We start from the raw sequence: 24,596 nt of genomic DNA, 5'->3' as shown, positions 1-24,596 counted from the left end.
GCAGAATATTCCAGAGTGAGGATAAATAAATGTGTACCATAATATTGACAATTCTACCTTTGCAAGGGTAAAAGCTCACTCACCTGATCTTTTGTGAGTGGGCCCTGCTGCATAATACATTATATATATATAAACGTCGCCTAGACACCCCAACTCTTACACGGGAAGACACCCGAAGACACCAAAACCTACATATATATATATATATATATATATATATATATATATATATATATATATTGTCTATAGCGATGTACAGCAATACCCTCCTTGAACAAAGCCAGTACAGAGAGAGAACTGCAGGAGTCACAACACTCCCTATCCTTGCATGCCCCCACTGATCACCCCTTCTCCAAAGTCCATGCCTTCAGCAAGATGCTTGAAAAAAAGGAAGCCTAAGCACACAGACCCTCAAAACAACCAGGAAACCTGCACTTTTGGGGTTCCCTTTTTAAACATCTCACCAAATGCATGGGCTTCAAGGAGGCACAGCATGCAGTGTTAGGGGTGCAGCTGGGAAGCATGGCCCCATGTGTTGAAAGTGTGCATAGAATGGGTTGAACATCCCTAATAATGTGTGTTTGTTTTGATTAGATGTACATCAGTTAATGGCTTACTACAGTATTATAGCTACAGGGCAGGTTTTTTGTGTTTTGTTTTTTGACTGCAACAGGTAGGTCGAAAGCTGTTTTGGGAGACTATTAAATTATTACAGACAGCAGTTTGGGCTTTTGTACAAAGAGCATGGAGGTGCCATATTATGCTCAGGCCACACTCATCCTTCTGCTAACCTTGGATTGAGATAGATGAATTGATTGAATGGCCTTAGCTCTGTGTTTAGTGTTCCTGATGGTCACACATAATGGCACAATACTATGCTCACATAACAGGATGTTTACTTGTTACAGCCATTATTGGTATTGAGGCCTGTGCTTTATAATATGTCCATAAACGATTAGGGGTGATCAGTGAAGTAGCCAAGTTTGGCGATACTGAATTGTTCAGGGTCATTAAAACAAAAAGTGATTGCCAAGAGCTCCAAGCAGATCTCGCCAGACTCAGCAAATGGGCAGCAAAATGGCAAATGCAGTTCAATGTAAACAAGTGTAATGCACGTCAGGGCAAAAATAAATAAATCTTAATTTCACATGCAGTCGTACCTTGGTTGTCAAACGGAATCTGTTCCAGAAGTTCGTTCGACTTCGGAAAATGTTCAGCAACCAAGGCGCGGCTTCCGACTGGCTGCAGGAGCTTCCTGCACTCAATCGGAAGCCGCAGAAGCCATGTCAGATGTTCGGCTTCCAAAAAAGTTCGCAAACCGGTACACTCACTTCTGGGTTTGCAGAATTCAGGAGCCAAAACGGATGAGTACCAAGGTGTTCAACAACCAAGGTACAACTGTATATGCTCTGAACTGACGGTGACTGACAGTGTGTGGCAGCTGGGGGGAAAGCAAATCCCATGCTAGGGATCGTTAAGAAAGGAATTGAGAATAAAACTGTGGATATCATCATGTCATTATACAAGTCTGTGCTGTGACTGCATCTGGTTGACCATTGTGAGGATGCTGGATTAGATGAGCCATTGGCCTCATCCAGAAGACTCATTATGTTATTCTGTTCATTTTACCACAGGATCTAAGCTGTCACAGTAAAATTGATGAGCTGTTCTCTGGAAAACTGTACTTGATTGGCATTGCCGCCATTGTGGTGGCTGTGATCATGGTAAGTGCTGGAGTTGTTGTGGTGGCAGTGGCTGTGGGTTTGAGGAATATGGGATACTCCCAGAAGGCCTGTTGAGGTGCCATCCATGCAACAGCTGTGGGCAGTATGTTGATGGACCTCTAGGTCAGTTTGTCAGTTTAGAATGATTGACAGTTTCTCCTCATTCTCTCCTTGCAGAGCAGGGGCAAGATGCAGCTTTCCCAGAAATGGACTGTGTCTTCCTTAACCTGCAATGCTTTTCTGGATAGCAAGGGAGGAAGAGAAGCTTCTAAGCTACTCTGTTCCCTAAATCAGAGCTGGAGAATGTCCCTTATCCCTCTACCCTCCCAAAGAAGATGAAGGATCATTTTAAGATTCAAGTCTTCCTATTTTTCTCTCTCTCTCTTCTTTAAAGGCTGTTTCGATTTTGCCCAGTGGAAGCTTAGCTCAGCAGAATATCCTTTCCAATTAGAATTACATTTCAATCACTTTATCAAGAAAATTATCTGATGATGATATAATATGATATGATGACATTATATTATTATTTTAAAGTGCATATAAAATATTTATAAAAACCCACCTTTTTCCATGACGGGACTCAAGAATAAAAATAAGACTGGCTAAAAACCTACCAACTTTTTATCATTCAATGTGAGGGAAAACAGAAGCTCAGAGAAATATGGAGGAGCAGCAGAATTCCACCTAGAACTAAAAAGTTCATTTTGTACTCTTTGCTCCTGAAAGCCTCAAAAAATGCAGACTGGGTTTTAATGTTAACTCTCTCTCTTTTTTTTCCAACTTCAACAGCAACAAAGCAAACCGTCTTAAATTAAAACCCATCTCTGCCTGCATTAGCAGAACTAGTTTTCTCTTCGGCTTCTTGTCAGTCTGAATAGAAGTGGAGGTCTTGCCTACGGTTAACTTAGCCTAGGGACATAGCTTATGTTTGAGTTGGAGTCTCTCTAATGTTCTCTCTTGGCCTGCAGATCTTTGAGATGATCCTGAGCATGGTGTTGTGCTGCGGCATCCGAAACAGCTCGGTCTATTGAGAAGCGGGAGGGCAGAGGCGAAGCAATGGTGCCGAAGGGACCCCAAAGTGCCGCTGTCTGACCAGGAGATACTTCCAACAAAAGACAAAGAAAATTATGTATATAAATATTTCAGATATTACCATACAGTACTTATCATTCTTACTTGGAAAGTCTTCTTTTTCTTTAAGGGTGGTGGGAGGGGGAGTTTCTGTATATTTGTGGCGGAGTTAGTTACACATCAGTTTGCGTGGTAAATCATTCCAGTGGTTCCAGGCCTTTATCAAAGAGAGCCTTTCTTTTTCTTCTCTTTCCTCATTCGTCTTGTGCTGCCAACATGGAAAAAGAGGGTATCATGCACAGGTGCCACCCCTTTTATGAGGAATATAGACACTTGGTGCATCCTTATTCTCTGAAAGTGATTTAAAAAAAACAACATACTGAAACCCTTGTTGACACCTAATCCCAGCATGTCCCCCTTAACAATCTCTTATCTTAGTTCATAAGTAATCTTGGACACATTCTCTAAATCTTTTGAGTGTGTAGGGATGCAAGAGTCCCTTGGCATGAAGATGCACTCAGTCCTGCTGTTTTGTTATTAGACAGGTGAGTGTGTCTGTATTTCAGATTGCCACCTTTCCACTGAAGAGTGGAGAGACTTTTTTTTCATAAATTGTCGTAAGTCAAAAGTCCGTTGTGTCTCCCAGAATTCACAAAGTGGCTATGATTGAAGGCCAAATCTCCAAAAGTCCTCATAAAATTTAGAACCGGGAGCATTTTTTTTTTAAAAACCCCATTAAAAATATATTAGGTGGATTTTAGATGAAAGAGAGAATTGAATAGGTCTGGTAATGGAATGTTAAAGCTTTCTATATCTCACTGCGAAAACTGAACTTGCACATGTGCTTACATGGTTAATTCTGAATGCAAATGTTGAATGAGGTCTTTTATTTCATAAATGTGCAGTTTTCTAATTATGCCAAAAAGTATCTGTGGAAGGCGATCTCTTAAACAATGGCTAGAAACCTGTTCATTTAAATATATTAGGGTTTTTTTGTTTTTTGTTTTAAGAAGGCACCTATTCTTGTGCCTTTTTAAAACTTGGTAATAGAGCTGGATAACCAACAAGGTGTGTGTGACCCTGTGAGGAGAAATTGGAAGATGTTTTCCTCTTCAAACACCAGAAGTAAAACCTGAGTGATGGGGCCTAAATACTTTTCAAGCAGAGCTGGTTTCCAGGACTTCACCCTTTCTGACAACACCTGAGCTGCAAACATGAAGCCACACGTGTTTCTTTTCAGTTGACAACTCAGATAGCTGAGTTTAGGCACCCCCTTCCCTCCCCTCCCCTCCCCTCCCCCCCAAATGCTTTTTTTCAAGTTGCAACTTGAAATTTGTTACAGTTGGGGCAAGAAGTCCCACCGACCTCTTCCTTACGACAGAGTGGCCATGTTCACAGGGCTTATTTGTTATTTCGGTAGTTAGTTAATCCTGTGTTATAGAAAACAGTCACAAACAAGCCCTGTGCTATCACCCCACTTAATAGTTTGACTTCTGTTCTGTTTGTTCTTGAAGGAGTAATTTAATCCCGGTTTCCCCCTGCTGATCTTCCCAACTTGCAGTGAATGCCAGGATGCCCTTTAGAACAGCAGGGGACAGCATGAACGAAAGAGAGAGAGGCGCGCGCACAATGCTGCAGATATAATCTTCCAACACTAGTTGGAATGCTTTTAGTGCACAGCTAGAAGCACTGCTGGGCTTGAATGGTCTACTCAGCACTAGGTGCAGATCCTTTTTCTGAATTCAGCAATTAGAGCAACCCAGAGGTTCAGTGCAAATCCAGAAAACAGGATGAAAGGGAATGTTTGGTCAAGGTTCTCACCCAGCCGCCACCCTTTCCCTCCTATGGCGCCCTAAGGAAGCAATGCCTCAGAGTCTTGAAAGATGCAGTTGAGGGGACTGGTTGAGATCTTTTAGCCTTAGAAATAGCCTTAAAGCAACACTGCCCTGAATGTCAAACTTTGCATGCACTGGAAACAGAAATTGAACCTTACCACCCATCCCACCCATCCTTCACAGGTTTTGGGGTCACGTGTTCCAGTATAATAGGCTCTGTCTGCAACTTCTAGGTATCAATTGTGCATGTACATTTATTTACATATAATATATATGCGCGCATTGGGGTTACCAGCGTACAGAATGGATGTTTGTAACTCACTGCCTTTTGTTGAGTGTCCTTGAGAAATGTATATAAATACACCTCTAAGCAGTTTGCTTTTTCTATACCATAAGTTTGATACTGTTCAGCATTCAGTTTACAATGTGCGAGCAGCCATAACTCTGTGTTGGAAGATTCGCTGACCTGTCCTCCAAGAACTGAACATGGATCAAGCCCATTTGGGGGAGGAAATGTTTGCTTTAGGCACAGGTCATGTTGCAATACCGTGTCTGTGGAAGGTGGGTGCAGGAGATTATTGAGGATCATGCTGCCATTGAAGTGCGACAGCAGGACAAGAGGGAGGAATAAGTTTTCCGGAGCATGCTTTGTGGGTAAGGCACAAACTACATGTTACGTGCAAGTGCATTCAATGCTTTGACACTGTAATATAAAGCAGCTTCAGGAGGGTGTGATCTTAAGTGGAGTGGTAGAAAGGACAGAAGTGCTTTACAAGGATAAGTACACATCTGGAATCCCATGAACACCTGAAAGCCAAAAAGGGGGTGGGCAGTGGACAATGTACCATAGTCTGAAGATTGTGTTTTACAACTGTTTCTGGATTGTACTTCTACAGACCACAGGTAGGGAATCTTACAACAGAGTGTTCTCCCAAATTTTAAAACAATAATGAAAATTGTTTTTTGCATACAAAAAGCCTGATGTTGGGAAGAGGGTTCTATATTAGGCTTCTCCCCAGCATGGCGGTAGTTCTGTATGTAGAGCTTATTTCTTTCTACGACAGAGTGCTGTCTGAAATGGTACAGTCCTCAATAAGTTTGTATCACATAATTTGCTGTTTCTGCAAAACGATAGACGTATGGCCGCTTTTCAGTGCCAGGCAAAGCAGGATATGTTCTTGTTTCCCTTTTCCTGTCTGCAATGCACTGAGGGACTAGCAAGAGAGGGACGAGGGTAGCTGCAGCATTCCAAGGTAGGCTTAAAATAACCCCCGTGCCGTTGATTGGGGTTTGCTTTAAGTAGAGACTGGTGGTGTGTAGAACCTCGCCTCCAATATGGCTCTAGTATTTAAAAGGTGGAGACCCAGGCAAGAGAAGCCCATTCCTAATGCGAGGTGAAAGAGAGCTGACATGTAGATGCTCCTGTGCAAAGCATTGTACTGTTACATCTGACAACATATTCGGACAATGCTATGTGAAGAGTTGTTCTCCCAACGAATTTTGTGGCTGGATCTGAGAAGCCTCTTGATTGGTTGTAGTTCCCCAGAGAACATCAATTGACTGGGTTAGGTTTGGGAGTATGGATGTGCCCAAAACATTAATTTTTGATGGTTGCTGTTTCTTGGAAGATCATATGGCAAATAACTCTCTCTTCTAAGCCAAAAGAGGAGGGTAACATTCCCCCTTTCTCTTTGCTGGATTTGTCTGAATTAAACAGGGCCATGATGGAGACCATAGGGAAAGGCCAAACAGAACTGCTGGCCACATTGTGCTGAATGCTTGGGTTTCTTTTTTTTATACTGTGGAGCATGCCACAAGCTATATGTGTGTTAACTACTATTTTTTTCCTCTCTGCCTTCTTTGTCACTTTTGAAATTTTTTAATAAACATTTTCTCCTGGTGTGTACTGTGTGATGAAGCCCTATGTTCCTTTACAGCCAGTAAGTAAATTGTGACATCTGAATGTTTCGCCCATCTTGACTCCATAGCATTGGCAAAACCAGCCGTGGGAATGGGGAACAAATGGGGGCTGGCGAAGAAGCCAAGGGAAGAGTGACCTTACCCTTACCAACTGCAGGGCTTATTGGCCAGTTGAATCTTACTCTGTTTAGAAGAAAGCCACGAGGAAACTCGGAGTTCCAAAATGGGGCTTAATTGAGGGGGATAAAATCGACTTCTGATATGCAACATCAACTATCCCAAAACTATCTGTTTCCCATTTAGGCCAACAGAACAGGCAGTGGTCAGTCCAAAGGGCTTGCTGCCATTGTCCAGCCCTGCTACAGGTTGCAGCAAACCCAAGAACAAGAGAATGCATGCAAGCTTTGCCTCTTGTTGGTTACAACCAACAGCCTGGCCTTTGCACTTAGTTGCCTCTAGAAATGTGGAACAAGGGATACATGGGGGAGAATGACAGCCCCTCCCCAGCTCAACCCCTTGGCTGTGCTTCTGCCCAGAAATCATGTCCACTTGCTGTTGTCTTGCTTGTTTATCTGAATGTTAAAATAATCTGTCGAAATAACTTTTTAAAAAAATGATATATGAAAACAATTAAACAGCAGAAACGTCAGCGGTGTACTGTCAGATTTATTCCTTCCCTAACACCATGGAACGATTGTGCTAACTCTGGATTTGTGGATAGCATCCAGCTTGGGTGAATTCCGTTTCCTTAATACTTCCTTTCATGGGTTTTTTTCTTTTCTTTTCCTGTTTTAAAGCAATAGTCACTTCCTGTACCCAAAAATATATATAGGAGACGCTGTTGCTGTTTAAAAAGCTGGTGTGCTTCATCCTGCCATTGTGCAAGGTGACTTGTCTTATCTCTTGTATCAGAAAGCTCAGTAGGGGTATATGTCATTCAAGCGGCCTTCTGTTCTCGTAAGAGCAAAAATTATCAACTTTGCATAAAAGGGAGCAAGTGTTAAAGATTGGGGTGCAACGGAATAGTTGTTAGTAGCTACACTTGTGGGTGGTGAATGCTCATTTGGTGGCCAGCTTCAGAAGTCTTGAGTAATCTTCTTCCAGCACTTTGCAAAGCTAGTCCCTCAAAAAAAAATCTTAACACTGGTTCAGCTATTTATTTATTTAAATTTATAGATAGTATTACTGCCTAGCACTACCCAATACACACTTAAAAAACAAAACATGCATTTTGAGTATTCAAACGTATTCTCCTTCACTCCCACCTTTACTCAGTGGTCAGTGCTGGGTATGCAGAGTCCTTTCAAAAAGACTGGCAAGTTATCGGCTGTTTGGGGAGAACAGATTCAGACACCCGCCCCCCTTCCTGACATGCAAACTGATCAGAGGTTTTAAGCTTTTTAGAAAAGGCTCCGCTCACTGCTTTTCAATCTGCTTCACAGAAAGGCAGGGAATTTGTGTGGGTGGTTCACAGGCTATGTGTGTGCACATGCGTTGCACACAAAGATACTGGTTCTAGATTCCTAAATAATAGTTCAAAAGAAAAGCTGTCAATGTGCTACGAAGTGAAATTCAGAAGAATAAAGCTTTGTGGCTTGGGTATGCAGGGGGCAGACAGGTGAAACTTAAAAGTGGTGTCACACACTGTAACCAGTCATATGGTTTTTGACATCTCTACAGCAGATGAGACATCATACAGTGCTTTTTTCAATTCATATCAGAAAGGAGTGGGCTACCATTGAAATAGTGTGTGTGTGTGTGTGTGTGTGTGTGTGTGTGTGTGTGTGTGTTAGGTCATGAATCAGCACTTGAGAAAGGAAAAGAGTGGAACATTAACAGTAAGGGGGAGCCTTGGTTTAGGATAAGCATCATCTGGATTCTCTGAAAGAATGTTGCAAACTCCTGTGCAAATTTAGTTCTGAGAAAATATGCACAGCGGTAGCCTGCAACAAGCCTAAGGGCACTTCTACGCTAACCTTTTCCTCTTGAAACCATTGGTTTGCAGCACAGAGTTCCATTAACAATCAGGGATGGTTTGAACAGGGGTTGTGCGCTGAAGGCCGGTGTATAGCCGGCAACACAGAGGTACAGATTGTAACACTGTACGATCTGTAACACTGATTGTAGCCTTGTAACACTGGCTCAAATGGATGGAATTAATGAGTGAAAAGCAAACCCATTGCAAATCGCTTAGGTGCCCCATTCCAGGAATCTCCATCGCAAATCTGTGTAAGCCGTACTTTCTTATCTGGCACAATAGCAAACCTAAAAGTGGGCTCAGTCTAATGAGTCCATGTGTACTGATAAAAAATACTGCTGTTCCCATCCTATTTTGCCCTCCAGGCCTCTGTGGTATATTATTCAGTGCTTCGTGCTGCTCAGCCGAGCTACTTTTCTGCACCTGGGAACTTGAATACTCTGCTCCTGTGTCCCAATAAAGAAAAGAGATTCCATGTCCTAAGTTACAGGAAATTGTTCGAGAAGAGGCAGGCTCATTTCCCCACCCCCTCATCCAGCTACTCAAACTAGAGCAGAGGGCTGCATTTGGCTCTGGCCATATGCTGCAGAATGTTAATGGTTAAGCCAGCCCATCTTGGCTGGGAGGGCTTTGGGCTAACACATCTGGGGGTTTTGTGGTCTGGCAAAAAAAGAAGGGTGATTGGTCCCAAGGGATATAGTTCCTCTTGTTTTGACCATTCTTCCTCAGCAGCATTGCATTTTGCTTTGCCTCGGCTGCTTCAACACACTGTTTGGAGGAAACAGCTTAACCATCTGCTCATCTCCCAACGTCTCCAACTTGCTCTTTTTGGGGGGTAATGAACTGATACCAAAAAGCTGCAGAAAACTAGAAATTTTGCTCATCTTATCAGCAAAGTCACCAAAAACACACACTGCAGATCTCGAAATCTGTTGCTATCGCCTCAATCTCTCAGGGCAAGGTGTTTTGACTAGTTCCCCAGGCCCTGATAAGGAAGGAGCATTGGCAAAGAGGGAGTAAATGTAAAATGCGAAGAACAAGACGCTAAGCCGTTCACACTGCCCTTCTTGCCTGCAGATCTCAGCACCTGCCATTGAAGTGCATTTCTCTGCCTTTAACAGCTACATAGTAGGAAGACAATTAGTCTGTTCTACATCCTGTAGAAGGATGTCATTATCATCACTGCCAGACTTTCTGTTCCTCTGTGGGCGGGTGCTTTTAAGGTTAATAGCATGCAAAACTCACAGAGGTTCCTACCGAACCCCCACCTCCACCTCTCCATCCAGGCAAGTGGGAGACATTATCATATTCCAACCACACAAAAGCACTTGAGGAGGGCAGACATGGGGAAGGGCATGGCCTGGAGGGAATCCTGGGGGCCAGAAAGAAAGGTCTGGGGGGCCACATGTGCCCCATCCTAAAGGGTCTCCATAGCATTGTGATGCCATAACCAAGACCTGTGCACCTTCGCTGAAACCTAGTGCCATCTCCCACCAGCACTTTACTTCCTGTCCCATGGCCATAATTTGTTGGGGTCAAATAAGGCTGTGCTTTTCCCAGTCCAGACAGATGCGTGTTAGGAGTTTGTGTCTTCATTGCTTCTGTATGCAGGGGGGGGGGGGACACTATATCTTGAAACAATGGGAGAAATTATTCACATCCACCAAGCTCAAAAGTGTTTTATTCAAGAAACTGCACCTTATGTCCCCAAACTGCTGCTCTATGAACGTCTATTATATCACCATACATAAACTTTTGATTTTCAGTATGTTGTGCATGGAAGTATTAAATGGACCTTAGTCTGGGCAAATCCTACAGTACTGCTTTAAAAACAACAACCAACCCTCCCTTTTAAAGGAAGATGAGAAAATTTTAATTCTCATCATGTCTGTTGTTACTGCTGGCTGTATCTGGGACAAAAATGGCTCACTCTACGTAAATTACTGTAATTAGCAATCCTCCATAAATTGAAACTGATGTTACAAATGAAAGGCAGCAGTTTGTATTACAGATGGCTTCTCTGTTTTTTCAAGACTGTCCTTGGGACCACAATTATAACTTAAACTTGAAGACATGTAATCTTACAGGGGCCTTGTTGGTTTCCTTTGATCTTCTACAACTATCTAAAACAGGGGTAGGCCTGTAGGCTGGATGCGGCCCAATTGCCTTCTCAATCCGGCCCACGGACAGTCCGGGAATCAGCGTGTTTTCACATGAGTAGAATGTGTGCTTTTATTTAAAATGCATCTCATGAGTTATTTGTGGGGCATAGGAATTCATTCACACACACCCTCCAAAAAAATATAGTCCAGCCCACCACATGGTTTGAGGGACGGTGGACCAGCCCATGGCTGAAAAAGGTTGCTGACCCCTGATCTAAAATACATCCAGGACAAATGTGTGCATTTGCTAAGTCCACACCATACATTTAAAGCACATTCCAAAGAATTCTGGACCCCCCCCCCCCCCGCAAAAAAATAATAATCCTGGGAGCTGTAGTTTGTTGAGGTGCTGGCAACTGTAGCTCTGTGAGGGAAAATCTACAGTTGGCAGGATGTGTTAAATGTGCCCTAAATGCATGATGTGGGTGTGATTCCCCTCCCCCTGTTTAAAACAGTGTAGAGTACAAACCCTCCCATTTTTAACACTTGAATATTTGCATCAGAACATAGGGAATATGGTGGCCATGTGCTTTACTTTACAGAAGACATTCTTCTATTGGGAGGGCCATCAGAGGGCAGGCCTCTGTTTGAAGATGTCATCTATTTGAAAGGCTATCCAATCCAAGTCTTGTATAAAGATAATCATAAGAAAGGAGAGCAGCTAATTAAGCAGGTGCACAGGTCAGGTTATGCGATCAAAGTCTTTCCCATCTCTGAGTTGCTTTCTATATCTAGTTTAATTACAGTAATTAGTACACTTAATTTATTGCCGTCAAGGGCTCAGCATACACATGGCACAAGTTTCCTGTGAAATCATTTCCATGCTACACAGCTTTGCCGATACAGTGCAACCTTCTGCAAAGATTTCTGCACCCGGGGAAGTGTGAGGGAGGAGTGTCGAATACCTGCATGGGCGTAGCCAATGGGGGGGGGGGCTCCCAAATCAATAAAAATCAATAAAACTGCATAGGTAACTGAGGTTCTGCGCCCCGCCCCCCACAAAAGGCTTGCTCCCGCAACAAAAATCCTGGCTACGCCCATGAAAACCAGGTATATACAGCTCGGCAATCGTTACCTGGCCTGGAAGAAATCTTAACGGCTTTTAAGTCGTATTGTTAGTTATTGGGCAGGTGTGCAAATCGTGTGCATAAGCAAACAAAGAAAACGTGATTGAGATGCAAGCAGACACGAGAGTAGCGACGTGGGATGCGCAGGCAGATATTGCAAAATCGCTCGCGTTGAGTCCTGGATTTCTAATTGCAAATGATAACAAATATATCCCTCAGGTAGCAATGAGAGGTAAGTCCAGCTCAGTCGTCTAGCCCCCACCTCCTCAAAAAGTGCCCGCCCCCTCCGCTCAACTTGCAGGGGTGCAACTGTCAGAGACGCCAACTCAGAAGCAAGCGGGATTACGACCGCAGCCTTAGAACTCTTCTAATGTTTTCCTAACTCTACGGACCATGGAGGCGCCCACTTCACGCCAGAAATATCCCTCTCCCCACCGCCACCAGTCGACGACGATAATAATAATAATGAAGAAAGCACTACAGTTCCCAGAATGCATCGGGAAGGGAGGCTACGAGGAGGACGAGGCTAGTCACAGGGCCGCGATTTAGACGAGATGCCTTCTGGGATATGTAGTTTACCCGAGGGCGGCTAGCGTAGGATTCTGCAGCGACCAGCGAGGCGGGAAAGACTCCATGTCCCGGCGTGCGTAGGGAGGACGGCGCGGAATACGGCAGGCCGTGGCTGGAATTAGGCACAGCGGCGCCGCGGGTGAGGAGAAGCGGAGGTGGGCTCTGCTCGCGGGGGAAGAAGTTGATGCGTTTGGCGGGACGGAGGTAGGAAGGTCGACGGCGGGGAGGAGTTTTGAGGGCGGGAGAGACGCGCTGCTGTTTCTTTCCCCATCGCAGGTGCTGCTCATTCCACGCGGGAGGGAGAGGACTGGCGTGGGCCCCGAAGACCCATCATATTGTTTCCCAAACTGACCACGGGGAGCCCCACTCGCTAATGGGCCTGTATCTGTTCCCTGGTTGCATTTATACCCTTCCCCACACGCGCCTTTTCATTTCACCCCCCACAACAACCCTGTGGGTTAGGCCTAAGAGGAAGTGGGCGGCCCAAGGTCACCCGGGGAGCCCCGTGACCGAGTGGGGGCGGGATTCGAACCCAGTTCCCTCGTCTGTGACCATTACACACCACCCAACCAACCTGGTCGTCAGAGGTACGAGGCCTCTGGAGAACAGGGCCGTTTATGGTTAATTGTCATTTTCCTCGATGAACTACTTTGCTCTGCGCCGAAAGCCATGTAAACTAGCAGTCTTCGGCCTTTTCTTTCTTTGGATAAAATTTTATTAGAATTTAAAAAGAGAGGTGCAAACATTATTATATCTTTTTTTAATCCAAACTACAACGTTAATCTAGATAAAATCACAGATCCAGAGGAAAAGGAAGAGAGAGAAAGAAAGAAGTAGAGAGATAGAAGAATTCTAAGATTTTTTAAAAGTTAAAGAAACTAAAGAACTCCCAATTCTTCATCTGTCAGCCATATACAGGGTGAGTCCTTTAAAAGAGGCCCTGTGGATACAGAGTGCACATGTTCCACAGGGCCTCTTTAAAAAAAACTCACCCTGTATAAACATCATCCCACTCAGTATAACACCCAGCAGGACTATTTTCTTTAAATCAACATTATCTTCAGCCTTCAAACCCGAATGTCAATATTTCTTTTTCATGCGAAAAGTTTGTAAGTGGTTTCCAATCTTTAGTAAATGTTAACAGTGACTTTTCTCTGATTAAACATGTCCATTTTGCCATCCCAGCTAAGTTCAATAATTTTAAACCATACTTGCCAAATAATGAATTTGGAGACTCAGGTCTATTCTCTTTTTAAACATGTGGGTGGTGGTAATAATTCTATTTTGTGAGCCACCTTAGATGCGGCTTCGACATGGGTTCTGACTGCCCCTGCTTGAAGACCCAAGATATAAATCAGTGATGATTGCTATACAGAGCTTTGGCTCAGTGGAATAGCACCTGCATTTTCATACAGAAGGGCCCAGGTTCAATACTTGACACCTCCTGGTAGTGCTGGGAGAGAACCCTGTCTGAAATCCTGAACAGTCACTGCCAGTCAGTGTAGACGGTACTGAGCTTATATGGACCAATGGACTCAGTATGACAACTTCCTTTTTCTGTTTTTTATGGCAGCACATTTCGTAAGTTAACTATGCTCTGTATAAAGATGTGCATTTCTCTTTTTGGCCTTCTTTGAATCTACTACCCATCATTTTCACTGGGTCACTAAGTGGGAGAGATTTCTTTCAGTTTAGCCTCCCCTGGGTTTCTACCCTCACCCTAAGACTGAGCTGCTGCACACATGAGTCTGCGCTTGCCTTGGTTTTATAGCCTCTCCTACCCAAGTATTGGGGCGAGACATAGCAACTCTAGATGAAAGCACCTGAAAACATCAATAGCCCTGATTTTTTGCATTTATATTGCACTTTGGAGTGTTCAAAGCAGTTACAGATTTCTCATAACAGCCTTATAACATCTTTGGCCCTGTTCACAATAACTCAGTTAATATAGTTTTAACTTGCTCTTGTTTTGCATCCCTTGAAATTTATAAGTCGTTTGCTAATGCTCAGGGCAGGCTGACTGATATGTTTGGATTGAGAAAAAGTAATTTCTCCATAGCTCATGTTGATTAGAGATGAGAGACTTGGGGAGGTGGGAATTGCCTTCTTTGTAACAAGTTACTTTCTTGACTTTATTTTCTGAAGCTTTTTCCTCTATCATATAACTCTCTGAAGGCTAGAGTGCGGGGGAGCTGTTTATTTATTTATTTATTTATTTTGGCTTTCCCACAGTTCAAATAACAGGGATCAAGATAGTATGGAAGATTCTGAAGGGGACTTGTCTATTCTGAGAGAAGCCATCCTGTTTGAATTGCATCCTAATCAGATCATTGCAAAGAACCTGTGAGTCTTTTCTTTCTGGAAATTATTTTTTCATTTTTCTATTTACTGCCAGTAAGAAACAGCCAAAACCTCCCTTTAGGGGGCAAAACAAACCAACCAGAATCCACATAATGTAGATATGTTTGGGGACATTTAAATTTGGCCCATTGGCTGTTAAATTAATGTAAGTTAGATTTGGTTCTGTTCTGATACACCACACATGACTTTTGGATAACAGGGTTGCTTATTTTAGTTGATGTGACAATTTAAATGTTCTTGCACATCTTACACATCTATGTAAGTTGCACATTGAAGTCCACTACCTGAATAGCTGTCTTTATGACCATATAAAATATGCAAAGATTCTGCTTTCCAGCCTTAAGAGAGGATTATTTGCAGATATTATTGTTAGTACAAGGCTAGAGGCCACACCTACCCAAACAGCAAGTACTATTAATGTACTATGAAATTTCAGCTCCACTTTATTTATTTGCGCTGATGATATGTCCAACCTCTTACTGCCAGGGTACAACATCTGAGAACCTTGGTGGCTTTAACTGACCCAGAGGATGGAATACTGTTTCAGACTCCAGATGGTGAGTGGCTAGTAGATTTATCCATGCCTGTTTACCGTCACCATAAAAGAACTTTCTTCCTGTACAATTCTTCCCTTTTAGGGAATTGGTCACTGGAGACTAAGGAAAATGCTATTAAGGGCCACTGAATGAGCCTAGCACATGGATGGGTTGATGGGGGTGGGGGTGTCAGACTCGAGAGATAGAGCATGATAAATATATGATAAAACTCTGGTGTTTGACATGCACACAAAGGTACCATAGAAAATTCAATGAATCTGGAGCATCTAGTCCCTTTGTCATTTTTGTAAGGCATTTTAGGAACATGTAAGAACAAAACATTGTTCTTGCTATGTTCCAGAGTTGGATAGAAGTCTGACAGTACCACATCAATGCAAATAGTAATAAAAAGAAACTACTGAGTTACAAACCCAGTAGAAGGAATTCACTTTTTACAAAAGGAGAAAATGCCACTGTCCTACTAAATAAGGTTTTAGTTTTCAAATGAGAAGCAAAATCTTGCACAACTATTCAGGGGCAGCGAAAATTTAGTACTACCAGACTCAAAATTGTATGTCACAGATTTTGTTAATTTGTAAGTATTAGCCTAGAAGAGATCACATTTCTCTGTCTTATGCAAGTGTTTCTTCCTTGCCTCATTTAAGACAGCTGATCTTTAGTGCCAGAAGACACTTTTGGCAGGAAGCTACTGATGGATCATCTAATTTTTGCAAAATTATCAGTTAAAACTAGCGTTATATTCTGTAAATCTATGTTCTGGCCTACTATATGGAAAATTGCTCAACTGGCAATTTCTGAAAGTATATTATTACCTGTGCTATGTGGATGAGGATACGCTGGTAGATTTAGTTAAACAATGAATGAATGACAGAAATGGTTGTTTGTCTGTGTAGCGTCCCATAAACGTAAAAGTGTTTTGACCTATTCAGGACTACAGGACTACAGAATTTATTTTAGAGAATTTACTAATTGGCAGTGCTTAACACATTACAGTGTGGCTGGTTTATAAAAAACCAAAAGCAACTCCATCCAGAACTGTTTATCTGAGACAGTAGCTGAGATGGGCTTCTCCTGCTAATCCTTTTCTCCCTGCACCCCTTCTTTTGTATTGGATTTTTGTTTATAGAGTTCTTGAAGTACATGAAGGGCAGGTGTCATGGTATGGTTTCCTTTTCACAGTTGAACTTCACTGGGTTTTTTCTGTTTTTGTTTCATTTTTGTTCCAGGCTTTAAACTCCCCGGGCAGCTGGAAAACTTAATTGGCTGCAGCAAGGTCTAAGCCAAATTAGTATAAGCAAGCAACTGCCCAAATATGGGTGATGAAGGTGCAGGTGAACCCTTCATGGGTATAGTGGCTGGCGGAGCCGCCGATTACGAGGGTGTCCTTCCTTCAGACACAATTTCTCTGAGTGATTCAGATTCAGATGACTTTGGGTTTCCTGGCGATGCTGAAGTTGATACTGTATCTCCTGAGGAATCCCTCCCTTCAGATGATGTGGGTAGTAGATCAGATGAAAGTGGTGACCCTTTACACAGCAACCAAAAATCACCTGTGCAGCCGTTTCACCTGAAAGGCATGAGTTCAAGCTTTTCCCAGCGCAGCCAGAGCATTTTTGACTGTCTGGAAGGGGCAGCCAAACGAGCAGTGCCCTCAATGGCTGAAGATAATGTGATTGATGGAAGATTTAAGCGGCCTCTGCCTCCACCCAACATTTCAAGCAAGATTGTTGCAGAAAGCATTGGAAGACACAGCAAGCCACCACCAGCTCCTAAAAGTTCTCCAGCAGTTCCTGATTATGTTGCACACCCAGAACGCTGGACCAAGTACAGCTTGGATGATGTTTCAGAGTCCAGTGATAAGACCAACAGATCAATTGCCATGGAGTTTCTGGAGGGCATGAAGAAGACTAGAGGGGAAGAGAGGTCAGCCTCTCCTGAAAGCTACACCCCATCCTTCAATCAGGATCCCTCCAGTTCTGGTGCTGGAAGGATTGTCTTTACCAAACCCACAAAAGCAGGCTCAGATAGGAAAAGAGCTGCCGCCAAGGAGGATGAAGAAGACAAGCTTAGTGATGCAAACAAAGAACCCAAAGAGAGCCCTCCAAAGAAGCCTAAGACCCAGAACAAGGAGGAGGGTGTACTAGACCCTTTAGATATAAAGGAAGCAGAGGATTGGAAACAACCAAAACTGGAGGAGTTAAGTGTTCAAAGAGGATCTGGTGTAGATTCTTCTCAGGCAGATGAAGAGACAGTGGTGGAAACCATGGGATTCCATGGTAGCAAGAAAAGGAATAGGAAGCATTTCCGACCCAAAGCCAGCAATGATGAAGAGGAGGAAGAGTCCTAAAGCTGGATAAATTATAGTGTTTTTAAAGAAGTGTTTCCCTAAAATTATTTTCTTCATTGTTTGCATGAGTTTTGGCTACTTGCTTGCTTTGTTTAGCATACTTGGAGCTGTGACTTAGATATATTTTAGCGTTCCATTTACCGATTCCATGATGTCCCTCTGTATTGTAGTATCAAAACTAGACAAAATTTTAGTTTGCAGTGGTGCAGAAATGTCTACAAATACTCTGCCTGTAAAGGATCATCTGGTTGTTGTTGTTTTTCACTTTTGGAACAAATCTTACAACTGCATACTCCTCCAGATTTTGTTGAGCTACTGTTTTGCTTAGCACTTTGTGTAAAATCTTTTGACTAGTATCCCATCTCTGAGTACTGGCAAAACATGCCATGTGAATGAAGCCCAAGATGCATCCAAATATACTTGCTTGATCAAACAAAGGTTTAGTACAAGCCCATACCTCTCCACACTGCCAATGAAAATAAAAGCACAGTAAGTAAAAGCCATATGCTGTAGAAGGACTGAAAATGGGAAGTGTCTACATGCTGTAAAATGCAGCATGGATGTTCCCTTGTTTCTATATAGCATGGTGCTTGATAGCAACAAATTAGGATCATGGAAGCAAAGCTTGCAGGGAACATGCACACATTTTTTAAAAGCTAGAAAAGACAGAGCCAACGACCAGAATAATACTTCATTGGATTATGAAATATGAAGAACGATCTCAGCACTGAATATCCACTACTTCCGTCCTTTGCAACTGTGATGCTTCCATCTGCATATCCAAGAGCTGCTCCCTAAAGTAAAGTGATTTCATAACAAATTAACTGGATTTGTTTGGGAATTAAAGGACTTAAAACGGACTCTTTAACAGACCTACTATGTGATCCTTTTCATATTATCATTGGTGTCAATAAAAATTTTAATTGCTGCTTTTTTTGTCCAAAGGTATATGTGTTAGCAACTGGTGATGCTTGTCAAGACTTGACAGGTATATTTTCCCCACCCAACCCTACCTTCTCCCTCCAGCAACAGCTCTCTTCCACCCTGTTATCTCTGTCCATTCATCCACAAGCTGCTTCAACCTATTACGAGCTGTAGCAGCAGTTATTAATCTGTTCTTTGGTGGTTGTAGTGGAATCAAATTGGTTAGGCTCACCTTGGGATGCTGTGACGGAAAAAGAGCTTTTCCTATCTCTCATTGTTTTGGGCCCCTGACAAATTTCCCTCACTCTTGACTGCTGGTTCAGGCACAGGAGTATCTGATAAGGAGGAGAAAGGTAGCCATTTAAATTGCACAAAACCACATTAAGGCCACCACGCAATCACTTAATGAAAATATGTTTGTTTTTAAAAATCACATATATACCGTATTTTTTGCACCATAACACTCCCTTTTTTCCTCCTAGAAAGTAAGGGGAAATGTCTGTGCGTGTTATGGAGGGAATGCCTACGGGTGGCATGCCTACGGATTTTCCTCCTCTAAAAACTACGTGCGTGTTATGGTCGGGTGCATGTTATAGAGCGAAAAATACGGTAATGGTTTGCACCCGAACTCCAGCTACTCAGAGAGCCAGTGTCTGGAATGGGGCTTAGAATGTTGGGAGAGCTGGGTTCAAATGCGCACCAAACCCAAACAGTCCTGTTGGGTGACCTTTAACCAAGCATGCAGCCTAACCTACTTCCCAGGGTTATGAGGATAAAAAGGAGACTCATATGCTCTGGTAAGGGCAGGATCACAGGTATGCAGCTGCCTCACTGTGCAAAGCTGCATCTACCCCAGCTGGCTAATTAGGTCAACAGACTTTAGGCTCCTCACTACTGGTCTAGGGAGCATTTTCTTCCAGCATATTTCATTTATTTTTATTTCATCAAATTTATACACGACTCAATTGTTTAAAAAAGCACAAAAACCCTCAAAGCAGTTTACAAAATAAAGCAATAACATTATCACTATGAAAAATTAACAGTAATTTAAAACATTTGAAGAGTTAAAATAACAATAAACCAAAAAAATAACTTTCTTAGCATCTGGGTAAGATGATAAATTAAAAGTAGTTGACAAATTAATAGTATTTATAAGCTGAATCTTCCCAACTTTAAAAATGTAATGTGGCAACCATAAGCCAGCCAAGTAATATCTTGCAGCGCAACGATGCTGAGATTTCAATATGTCTCTAAGGAAAGGAGCTTCAGAACTTATTATTTCAGTCTGCAAGATGGGAGCGATCTGCATAAGTGTTTCTTGCCTGCATTTTATTTTTCTCCCTTATGAGCTACTGAAGTGGCTTTGCAGAGCAAGCTAACTAATCATGAAGCATTGTCATTTCCAGCATCACCTTACACTTTGGTGCTTAATTTATGACACATCTGCATGCTTCGACGTTTTACACATCTGTGTTTTTGAAAAAGCACCAGATCTCATTTTGCTGGATCTCTTGGTCAGCACTTCAGGGGGGTAACAGCTAGCTTCCACCTAGCGCCACCCTGCCCAACACACACACTGCGGTGTGTCCACACCCACCCACCCATCTTATTCTAGTGGCAACTTCCAATGACCTCAGACATGTTTGGGAAATGCAGAATTCTGAAAAAAGTTGGTCTGCTTCAATGCTGACTAGGTGCTTGTGTCCTACTTAGGTACATCAATCAACTTGCAGCTGCAACTCAAAACAAGTAGCTGTGTTCCATGGAGGGAGACATTTTGTCATCTAACAATATGGCATTGAGCATATGCATGTGACATTATATCCTGGACATGTTTTTGGAATAGTCCTTCACATGGAAAGATGTACCCTTTTAGCTGAACATTAATTTTTCTAAACTGTCACAATGGCTAAACTCTGGATTTCTTTATCTGATGGCCCAGTGAGCGGTAGCTTCTGAGGTCCTATTTATTTACTATTAAGAAGTCCATGCTCTTTCAGAACTATCAGATGTAGGTCCCTTGTGGCCAGACAAAGTGCTTTCACCCCCAAAAGGTGAGTTAAGGTGCATTTTCTGCATTGTTCACCGGGCGTGGGAATGAGATAAGGTCATTTTTCCCCCTTTAGCAGGCATAATAGCTGCATCACTATCAGAAATAACAGCAAATGAAGCACGTTCTGATTATTGCATCTCTGTGCTGGGAAGACTTACCTGCCTGCAAGCAAATGCTAAAGGTAAAATAACAATGCCAGATTATTGTGGCAACCTCGCCTGCCCTTGTGAGTGCAGTAGGGTTTAAGAGAGCTTGTTCAGTAATAGTGTTTTACTACTGCCAGTAGTAAAGACTTGTTGCAGGTGGTAGAACCTTGCTGGGAAGAATCTTCTAAGCAGCTCTTTGTTTTACAGACAAACCTGGTAATCCATTTTTTTAACGGCAGTTGTGATATGTGGAAACTTAAAGCTGCGGCTTTACAAGCATAGTGCTATTTTTTGAGATCTGTCAAAGTAGCATGTTGGTTTATTTGCAAATTAATACTATGCATCATAATTGGATTTTTAAACTAGTTTCCTTTAAGAAGGAAAAAGTATGTGCAGAATGTATTTTGTACATATGCTGATTACTGTTGCTAAGAAGGTTTGGAATGGTCTAGCATGAGTGGTTTATTTGCATGGCATAAATTAGAACAGCCGCACAAGTTTAAACTTCGGACTGCTGAGAAGGTGATAGATTATTGGAAGCAATCAGTCAGCATTTATAAGGCTAATAAATTGGATGCAACGCTTCACCATAGGCTTTTTATATGTTTGGTACGGAAGACAGGGCAGTACTCGGCCATCAAAAGAAAAAACCCTTTAGGTAATTGAAGACCGTGATGAATTTGTCAAAAAGTCAATCAAAAACACAGCAAAATGTTTGATCTTCTGCAAGTAGCGTTAGTTATCGATGTACATCATGTCATCTTCAAACTGATGGGTGCCTTCTCCAGCTTCATTGCCTTCTGATGCAGGCGTTTGATTTGTGCCTGTGGTTATGAAACCTGTGGAGGTTTTTGGAGTAAAAACACTGGTTAATATGAGCAGGTATGAGAGTTGTTTTAGGCCAGACAGTTTTACTGAATATCTGCAGAGCTATTTCCTTATAATCCCTTTCATCCATGATATCTGGGTTTTCTTTTAAAAGAAGGGGGAAAATCATTGAGAGGGTTTTCTTACATTTTGTGCCTATTAGAATTCCACCACCAAACATCCATATTCTACCGTATGTCTTATTTGTTTCAGTTGGGCAGATTGATTAGGCTGTAGCAGCAAGAAGAGGATAAAATATTGCAGCACCTTAAAGGCTCATCAGATTTATTGTAGCATAGGTTTTCATGGAATAGAGCCTACTGCATCAGATGCATGAAAGGATTGTTATAGTTTTGCACACAGACCAAGATGGGGGAAGGTTTGGAGAGAAACAATAATGAAATGCAGAGATGGAGTAAGGTCTGACATTTTTCTTGTAGTTACAGGTAGGTAGCCGTATTGGTCTGCTGTAGTAGAAACAAAATAAAAAACAAAAAAATTCATTCCAGTAGCACCTTAAGAATCCAATGTCTCTATTCAGACCAGGTCTCTCCATGGTTTTAAGTTTGGTAATAAGTTGCAATTCAGCCACTTCTCTTTCCAATCTATGCTAAGTTAACACCTGTAGTTATTTTATGAAGCAAAGGTTTGTTTCCCGTTGATGGTGTTAAAATAAGCATAACTAGGAAGATAGCATCTTTGGTTACTGCTGCTGTGACTGGGTCACTTGCATAAATGCAAGCTCTGCATAGAAATGTCACAGACGTTCCTGGACTCTTGCGTTTCCTGGCCTTTGGCTTCACTGTCTAGAATTATTCTTCCTCTGTAGTGTCTGGTATGCCAAGTAATGATAAGACCAACAAAGTATTTTCTTTTCAGCAGCCTAACATGGCTTCCCCTCTGGAATCTGTCACTATGGAAGGCACTGGATTTAGCCAGATGAAATAGAAATCCATTAATCTCACAAAGATGCACATTAATCTCATGAAGAGACAGAGCAGACATTTTTCTATCCAAGGCCAAACAGTTAGATACAATGACCTAATGCATAAGCAAGGACTTCCCTGTTAGCTTTGGAACCAGCGTGTGCTTGCATCCCTCAATGCATGTGAAGAGCAGCTGTCAACTTAATGGAGTCCACAAAGCTGAGGGAGCTGAAAAGCAGACTGTATGCTTTGAGTGCTTATCTTCACAACTGAGCATTTTGATCTGTACTGCTCAAACTGATTCCAGGGTGTAAAGTTCCAGTGGAAATATTAAGCATCATGACAGGTTCAAGCACGAATCTCTCTCTCTCTCTCTCTCTCTCTCTCTCTCTCTCTCTCTCTCACACACACACACACACACACACACACACATATCCCAGGTCTGGAACTTGGAAAGCGCATGATGCAGCAACCTTGCTGAAAGTCTGGGTTTGGTTAGTGCCTGGGCAGGAGACTGCCAAGGAACCCCATGTTCACCACCTTGAGTTCAGTGGAAGAAAAAGTACCTTAAGTAATCTCTGTAGTTTTTAACAACAAACACTTTTTGATAAACTGTGTGGGCTGTTTGGGGAAGCTTTTAATGTTTAATAGATTATTGTATTTTAATATTCTGTTGGAAGCCGCCCAGAGTGGCTGAGGAAACCCAGCCAGGTGGGTGGGGTATAAATAATAAATTGTTGTTCTTGGGTATAAAATTGTTGTTGTTGTTGTTGTTATTTTCTACTTAGCCTTTTACTGCTGATTTTTCTCTTTAAAAAATGTTTTACTTTTGTTTATTTACTTTCAGGATCATTCTCTGCACCTTACTCACGTGTGTAGTTCATAGGTTGTCTGTTCAAAAAGAAGCTGTTGTTGCTTAAGGTGTCTGCCATTGAGGAAAGGGTAACTGTGCAGTAGGAGATCTACAAAAGAAATGGTTTTGGTATCACCAAATCTTCCATTACCATTCAAAATGACACACTGGCGTTGCAATCCTAAAGAGATCTGGTAGATTTGCTTGCGATTTGAATACATTTTTAAAGCACAAATTAATCAGCTAAAGCATAGCTTCACAGTTGCATTTTTAGCTCTGTTGCTGCTGGTGAGGACCTTGTCTCTAATCTACATTCAGCCAATGACTTATGGACCTAGGTCTTAGGTGCTATTTGAATGAATAATATTGAAGGCAACTTGCTGTATCTGCACTTCTAGCTTAGTAGGGATGTGAAGGGCAAGGGAAATCCTTGCTAAGGTTCAGAGTCCAAACTTTAGACCATAGATTGAAAATGAAGGCAGAGATAAAACTGGACTGGAAAGTTTCCTCACTAAAGTGGGAAAATGAAGAACTCTTGACTGTCTGATGGACAAAAATACCAGTGTGAATGGCAGGTTGCCTGATCTCTGCATTATCTGTCAAGATCATTAAATGTAATCATTATAATTTATGTCATTTAAAGATAGGTTAACAAATTCATATTAGCATGTATGAGGAATTTCTTGACCAGATATTAGTTAATCAACGCATCAATTCTATTTTGTCCAAATAAGCTGAGACATATTATCCTGTCTATACAATGCTTTGTAAGCAGATATTGGAAAGAATTGTGCAATTAAATCCATGCTAAAAAAAAATCTATAGCTATACCCTGCATGAACAAAAGCATAGCTGAAACACAAGAAAAAGCATTCTTACTTGTGATTCCAAAGATCTAAGCCGTTTCTCTTGGTCTTTCAGACCATTAAAGTACTTTGAAAGATTGTTCACCCTGTTTTGAGGGAGGATGAAAATCAAAACGGTGAGCAAAGAGGTAGGCACTAGAGGAGTTTAGCTAGACATTTTATTGGATCCAACATGGATTAGACTCCAGAACATGACTGGGACAGTGGCCATTGGGTCTGTTGCAAAGGATTCAGTCCAGTGAAAGTAAGTTGAGAGTAAAGTCCTTTAATGTAACAGTTAAATTGTGTAAATAGAAAGGGCAGTGGGATTGAATCTACCTTCCCTCCCCCTGGCCCCGAACTGGCTCACACCTGCCTATACTGACTCTG

At 42.2% G+C, this 24,596-nt stretch overlaps 3 protein-coding genes across 10 annotated transcripts in view; 2 read left to right on the top strand and 1 right to left on the bottom strand.

Moving 5' to 3' along the window:
- CD81 (CD81 molecule) overlaps positions 1-7,199 on the top strand; it is a 56,838-nt gene extending 49,639 nt beyond the window's left edge. The window contains exons 7-8 of the mRNA XM_083494609.1: positions 1,635-1,724; positions 2,693-7,199. Coding sequence (XP_083350735.1) covers positions 1,635-1,724; positions 2,693-2,755 — 153 coding nt within the window. The 3' untranslated portion in view covers positions 2,756-7,199. The remainder of the gene's footprint in view (positions 1-1,634; positions 1,725-2,692) is intronic.
- A 5,122-nt stretch (positions 7,200-12,321) lies between these two features.
- Positions 12,322-18,520, top strand: TSSC4 (tumor suppressing subtransferable candidate 4). Of its 8 annotated transcripts, none has more exons than XM_083490646.1 (4): positions 12,322-12,531; positions 14,560-14,670; positions 15,175-15,245; positions 16,472-18,520. In XM_083490646.1, exon 4 carries the CDS (start codon positions 16,558-16,560, stop codon positions 17,590-17,592), a length of 1,035 nt encoding a protein of 344 aa, XP_083346772.1. In that variant the 5' UTR covers positions 12,322-12,531; positions 14,560-14,670; positions 15,175-15,245; positions 16,472-16,557; the 3' UTR covers positions 17,593-18,520. The 8 variants fall into 8 exon arrangements, with proteins under 8 accessions (XP_083346772.1, XP_083346773.1, XP_083346776.1 ...); XM_083490650.1 differs by having other exon boundaries at positions 12,368-12,466; XM_083490649.1 differs by having other exon boundaries at positions 12,402-12,482.
- Positions 18,521-19,132: 612 nt separating this feature from the next.
- Positions 19,133-24,596, bottom strand: part of TRPM5 (transient receptor potential cation channel subfamily M member 5) — a 44,894-nt gene continuing 39,430 nt past the window's right edge. The window contains exons 24-26 of the mRNA XM_083499223.1: positions 24,241-24,313; positions 23,380-23,470; positions 19,133-21,554 (exon numbers count right to left, since the gene is read on the bottom strand). Of these exons, the coding sequence (XP_083355349.1) occupies positions 21,451-21,554; positions 23,380-23,470; positions 24,241-24,313 (268 nt within the window). The 3' untranslated portion in view covers positions 19,133-21,450. The remainder of the gene's footprint in view (positions 21,555-23,379; positions 23,471-24,240; positions 24,314-24,596) is intronic.

This window comes from Podarcis liolepis (genome assembly GCF_965112155.1).
Source record: "Podarcis liolepis genome assembly, chromosome: 1".
NCBI classification, from domain to species: domain Eukaryota; kingdom Metazoa; phylum Chordata; class Lepidosauria; order Squamata; family Lacertidae; genus Podarcis; species Podarcis liolepis.
Note: the sequence above shows the minus strand (reverse complement) of the source record. Positions and strands in the feature narration are given on the sequence as shown.

What these genes read in the sequence shown, in the direction of transcription:
- TSSC4 (XM_083490647.1), top strand. Translation starts at nt 16,558, where the DNA reads ATGGGTGATGAAGGTGCAGGTGAACCCTTCATGGGTATAGTGGCTGGC.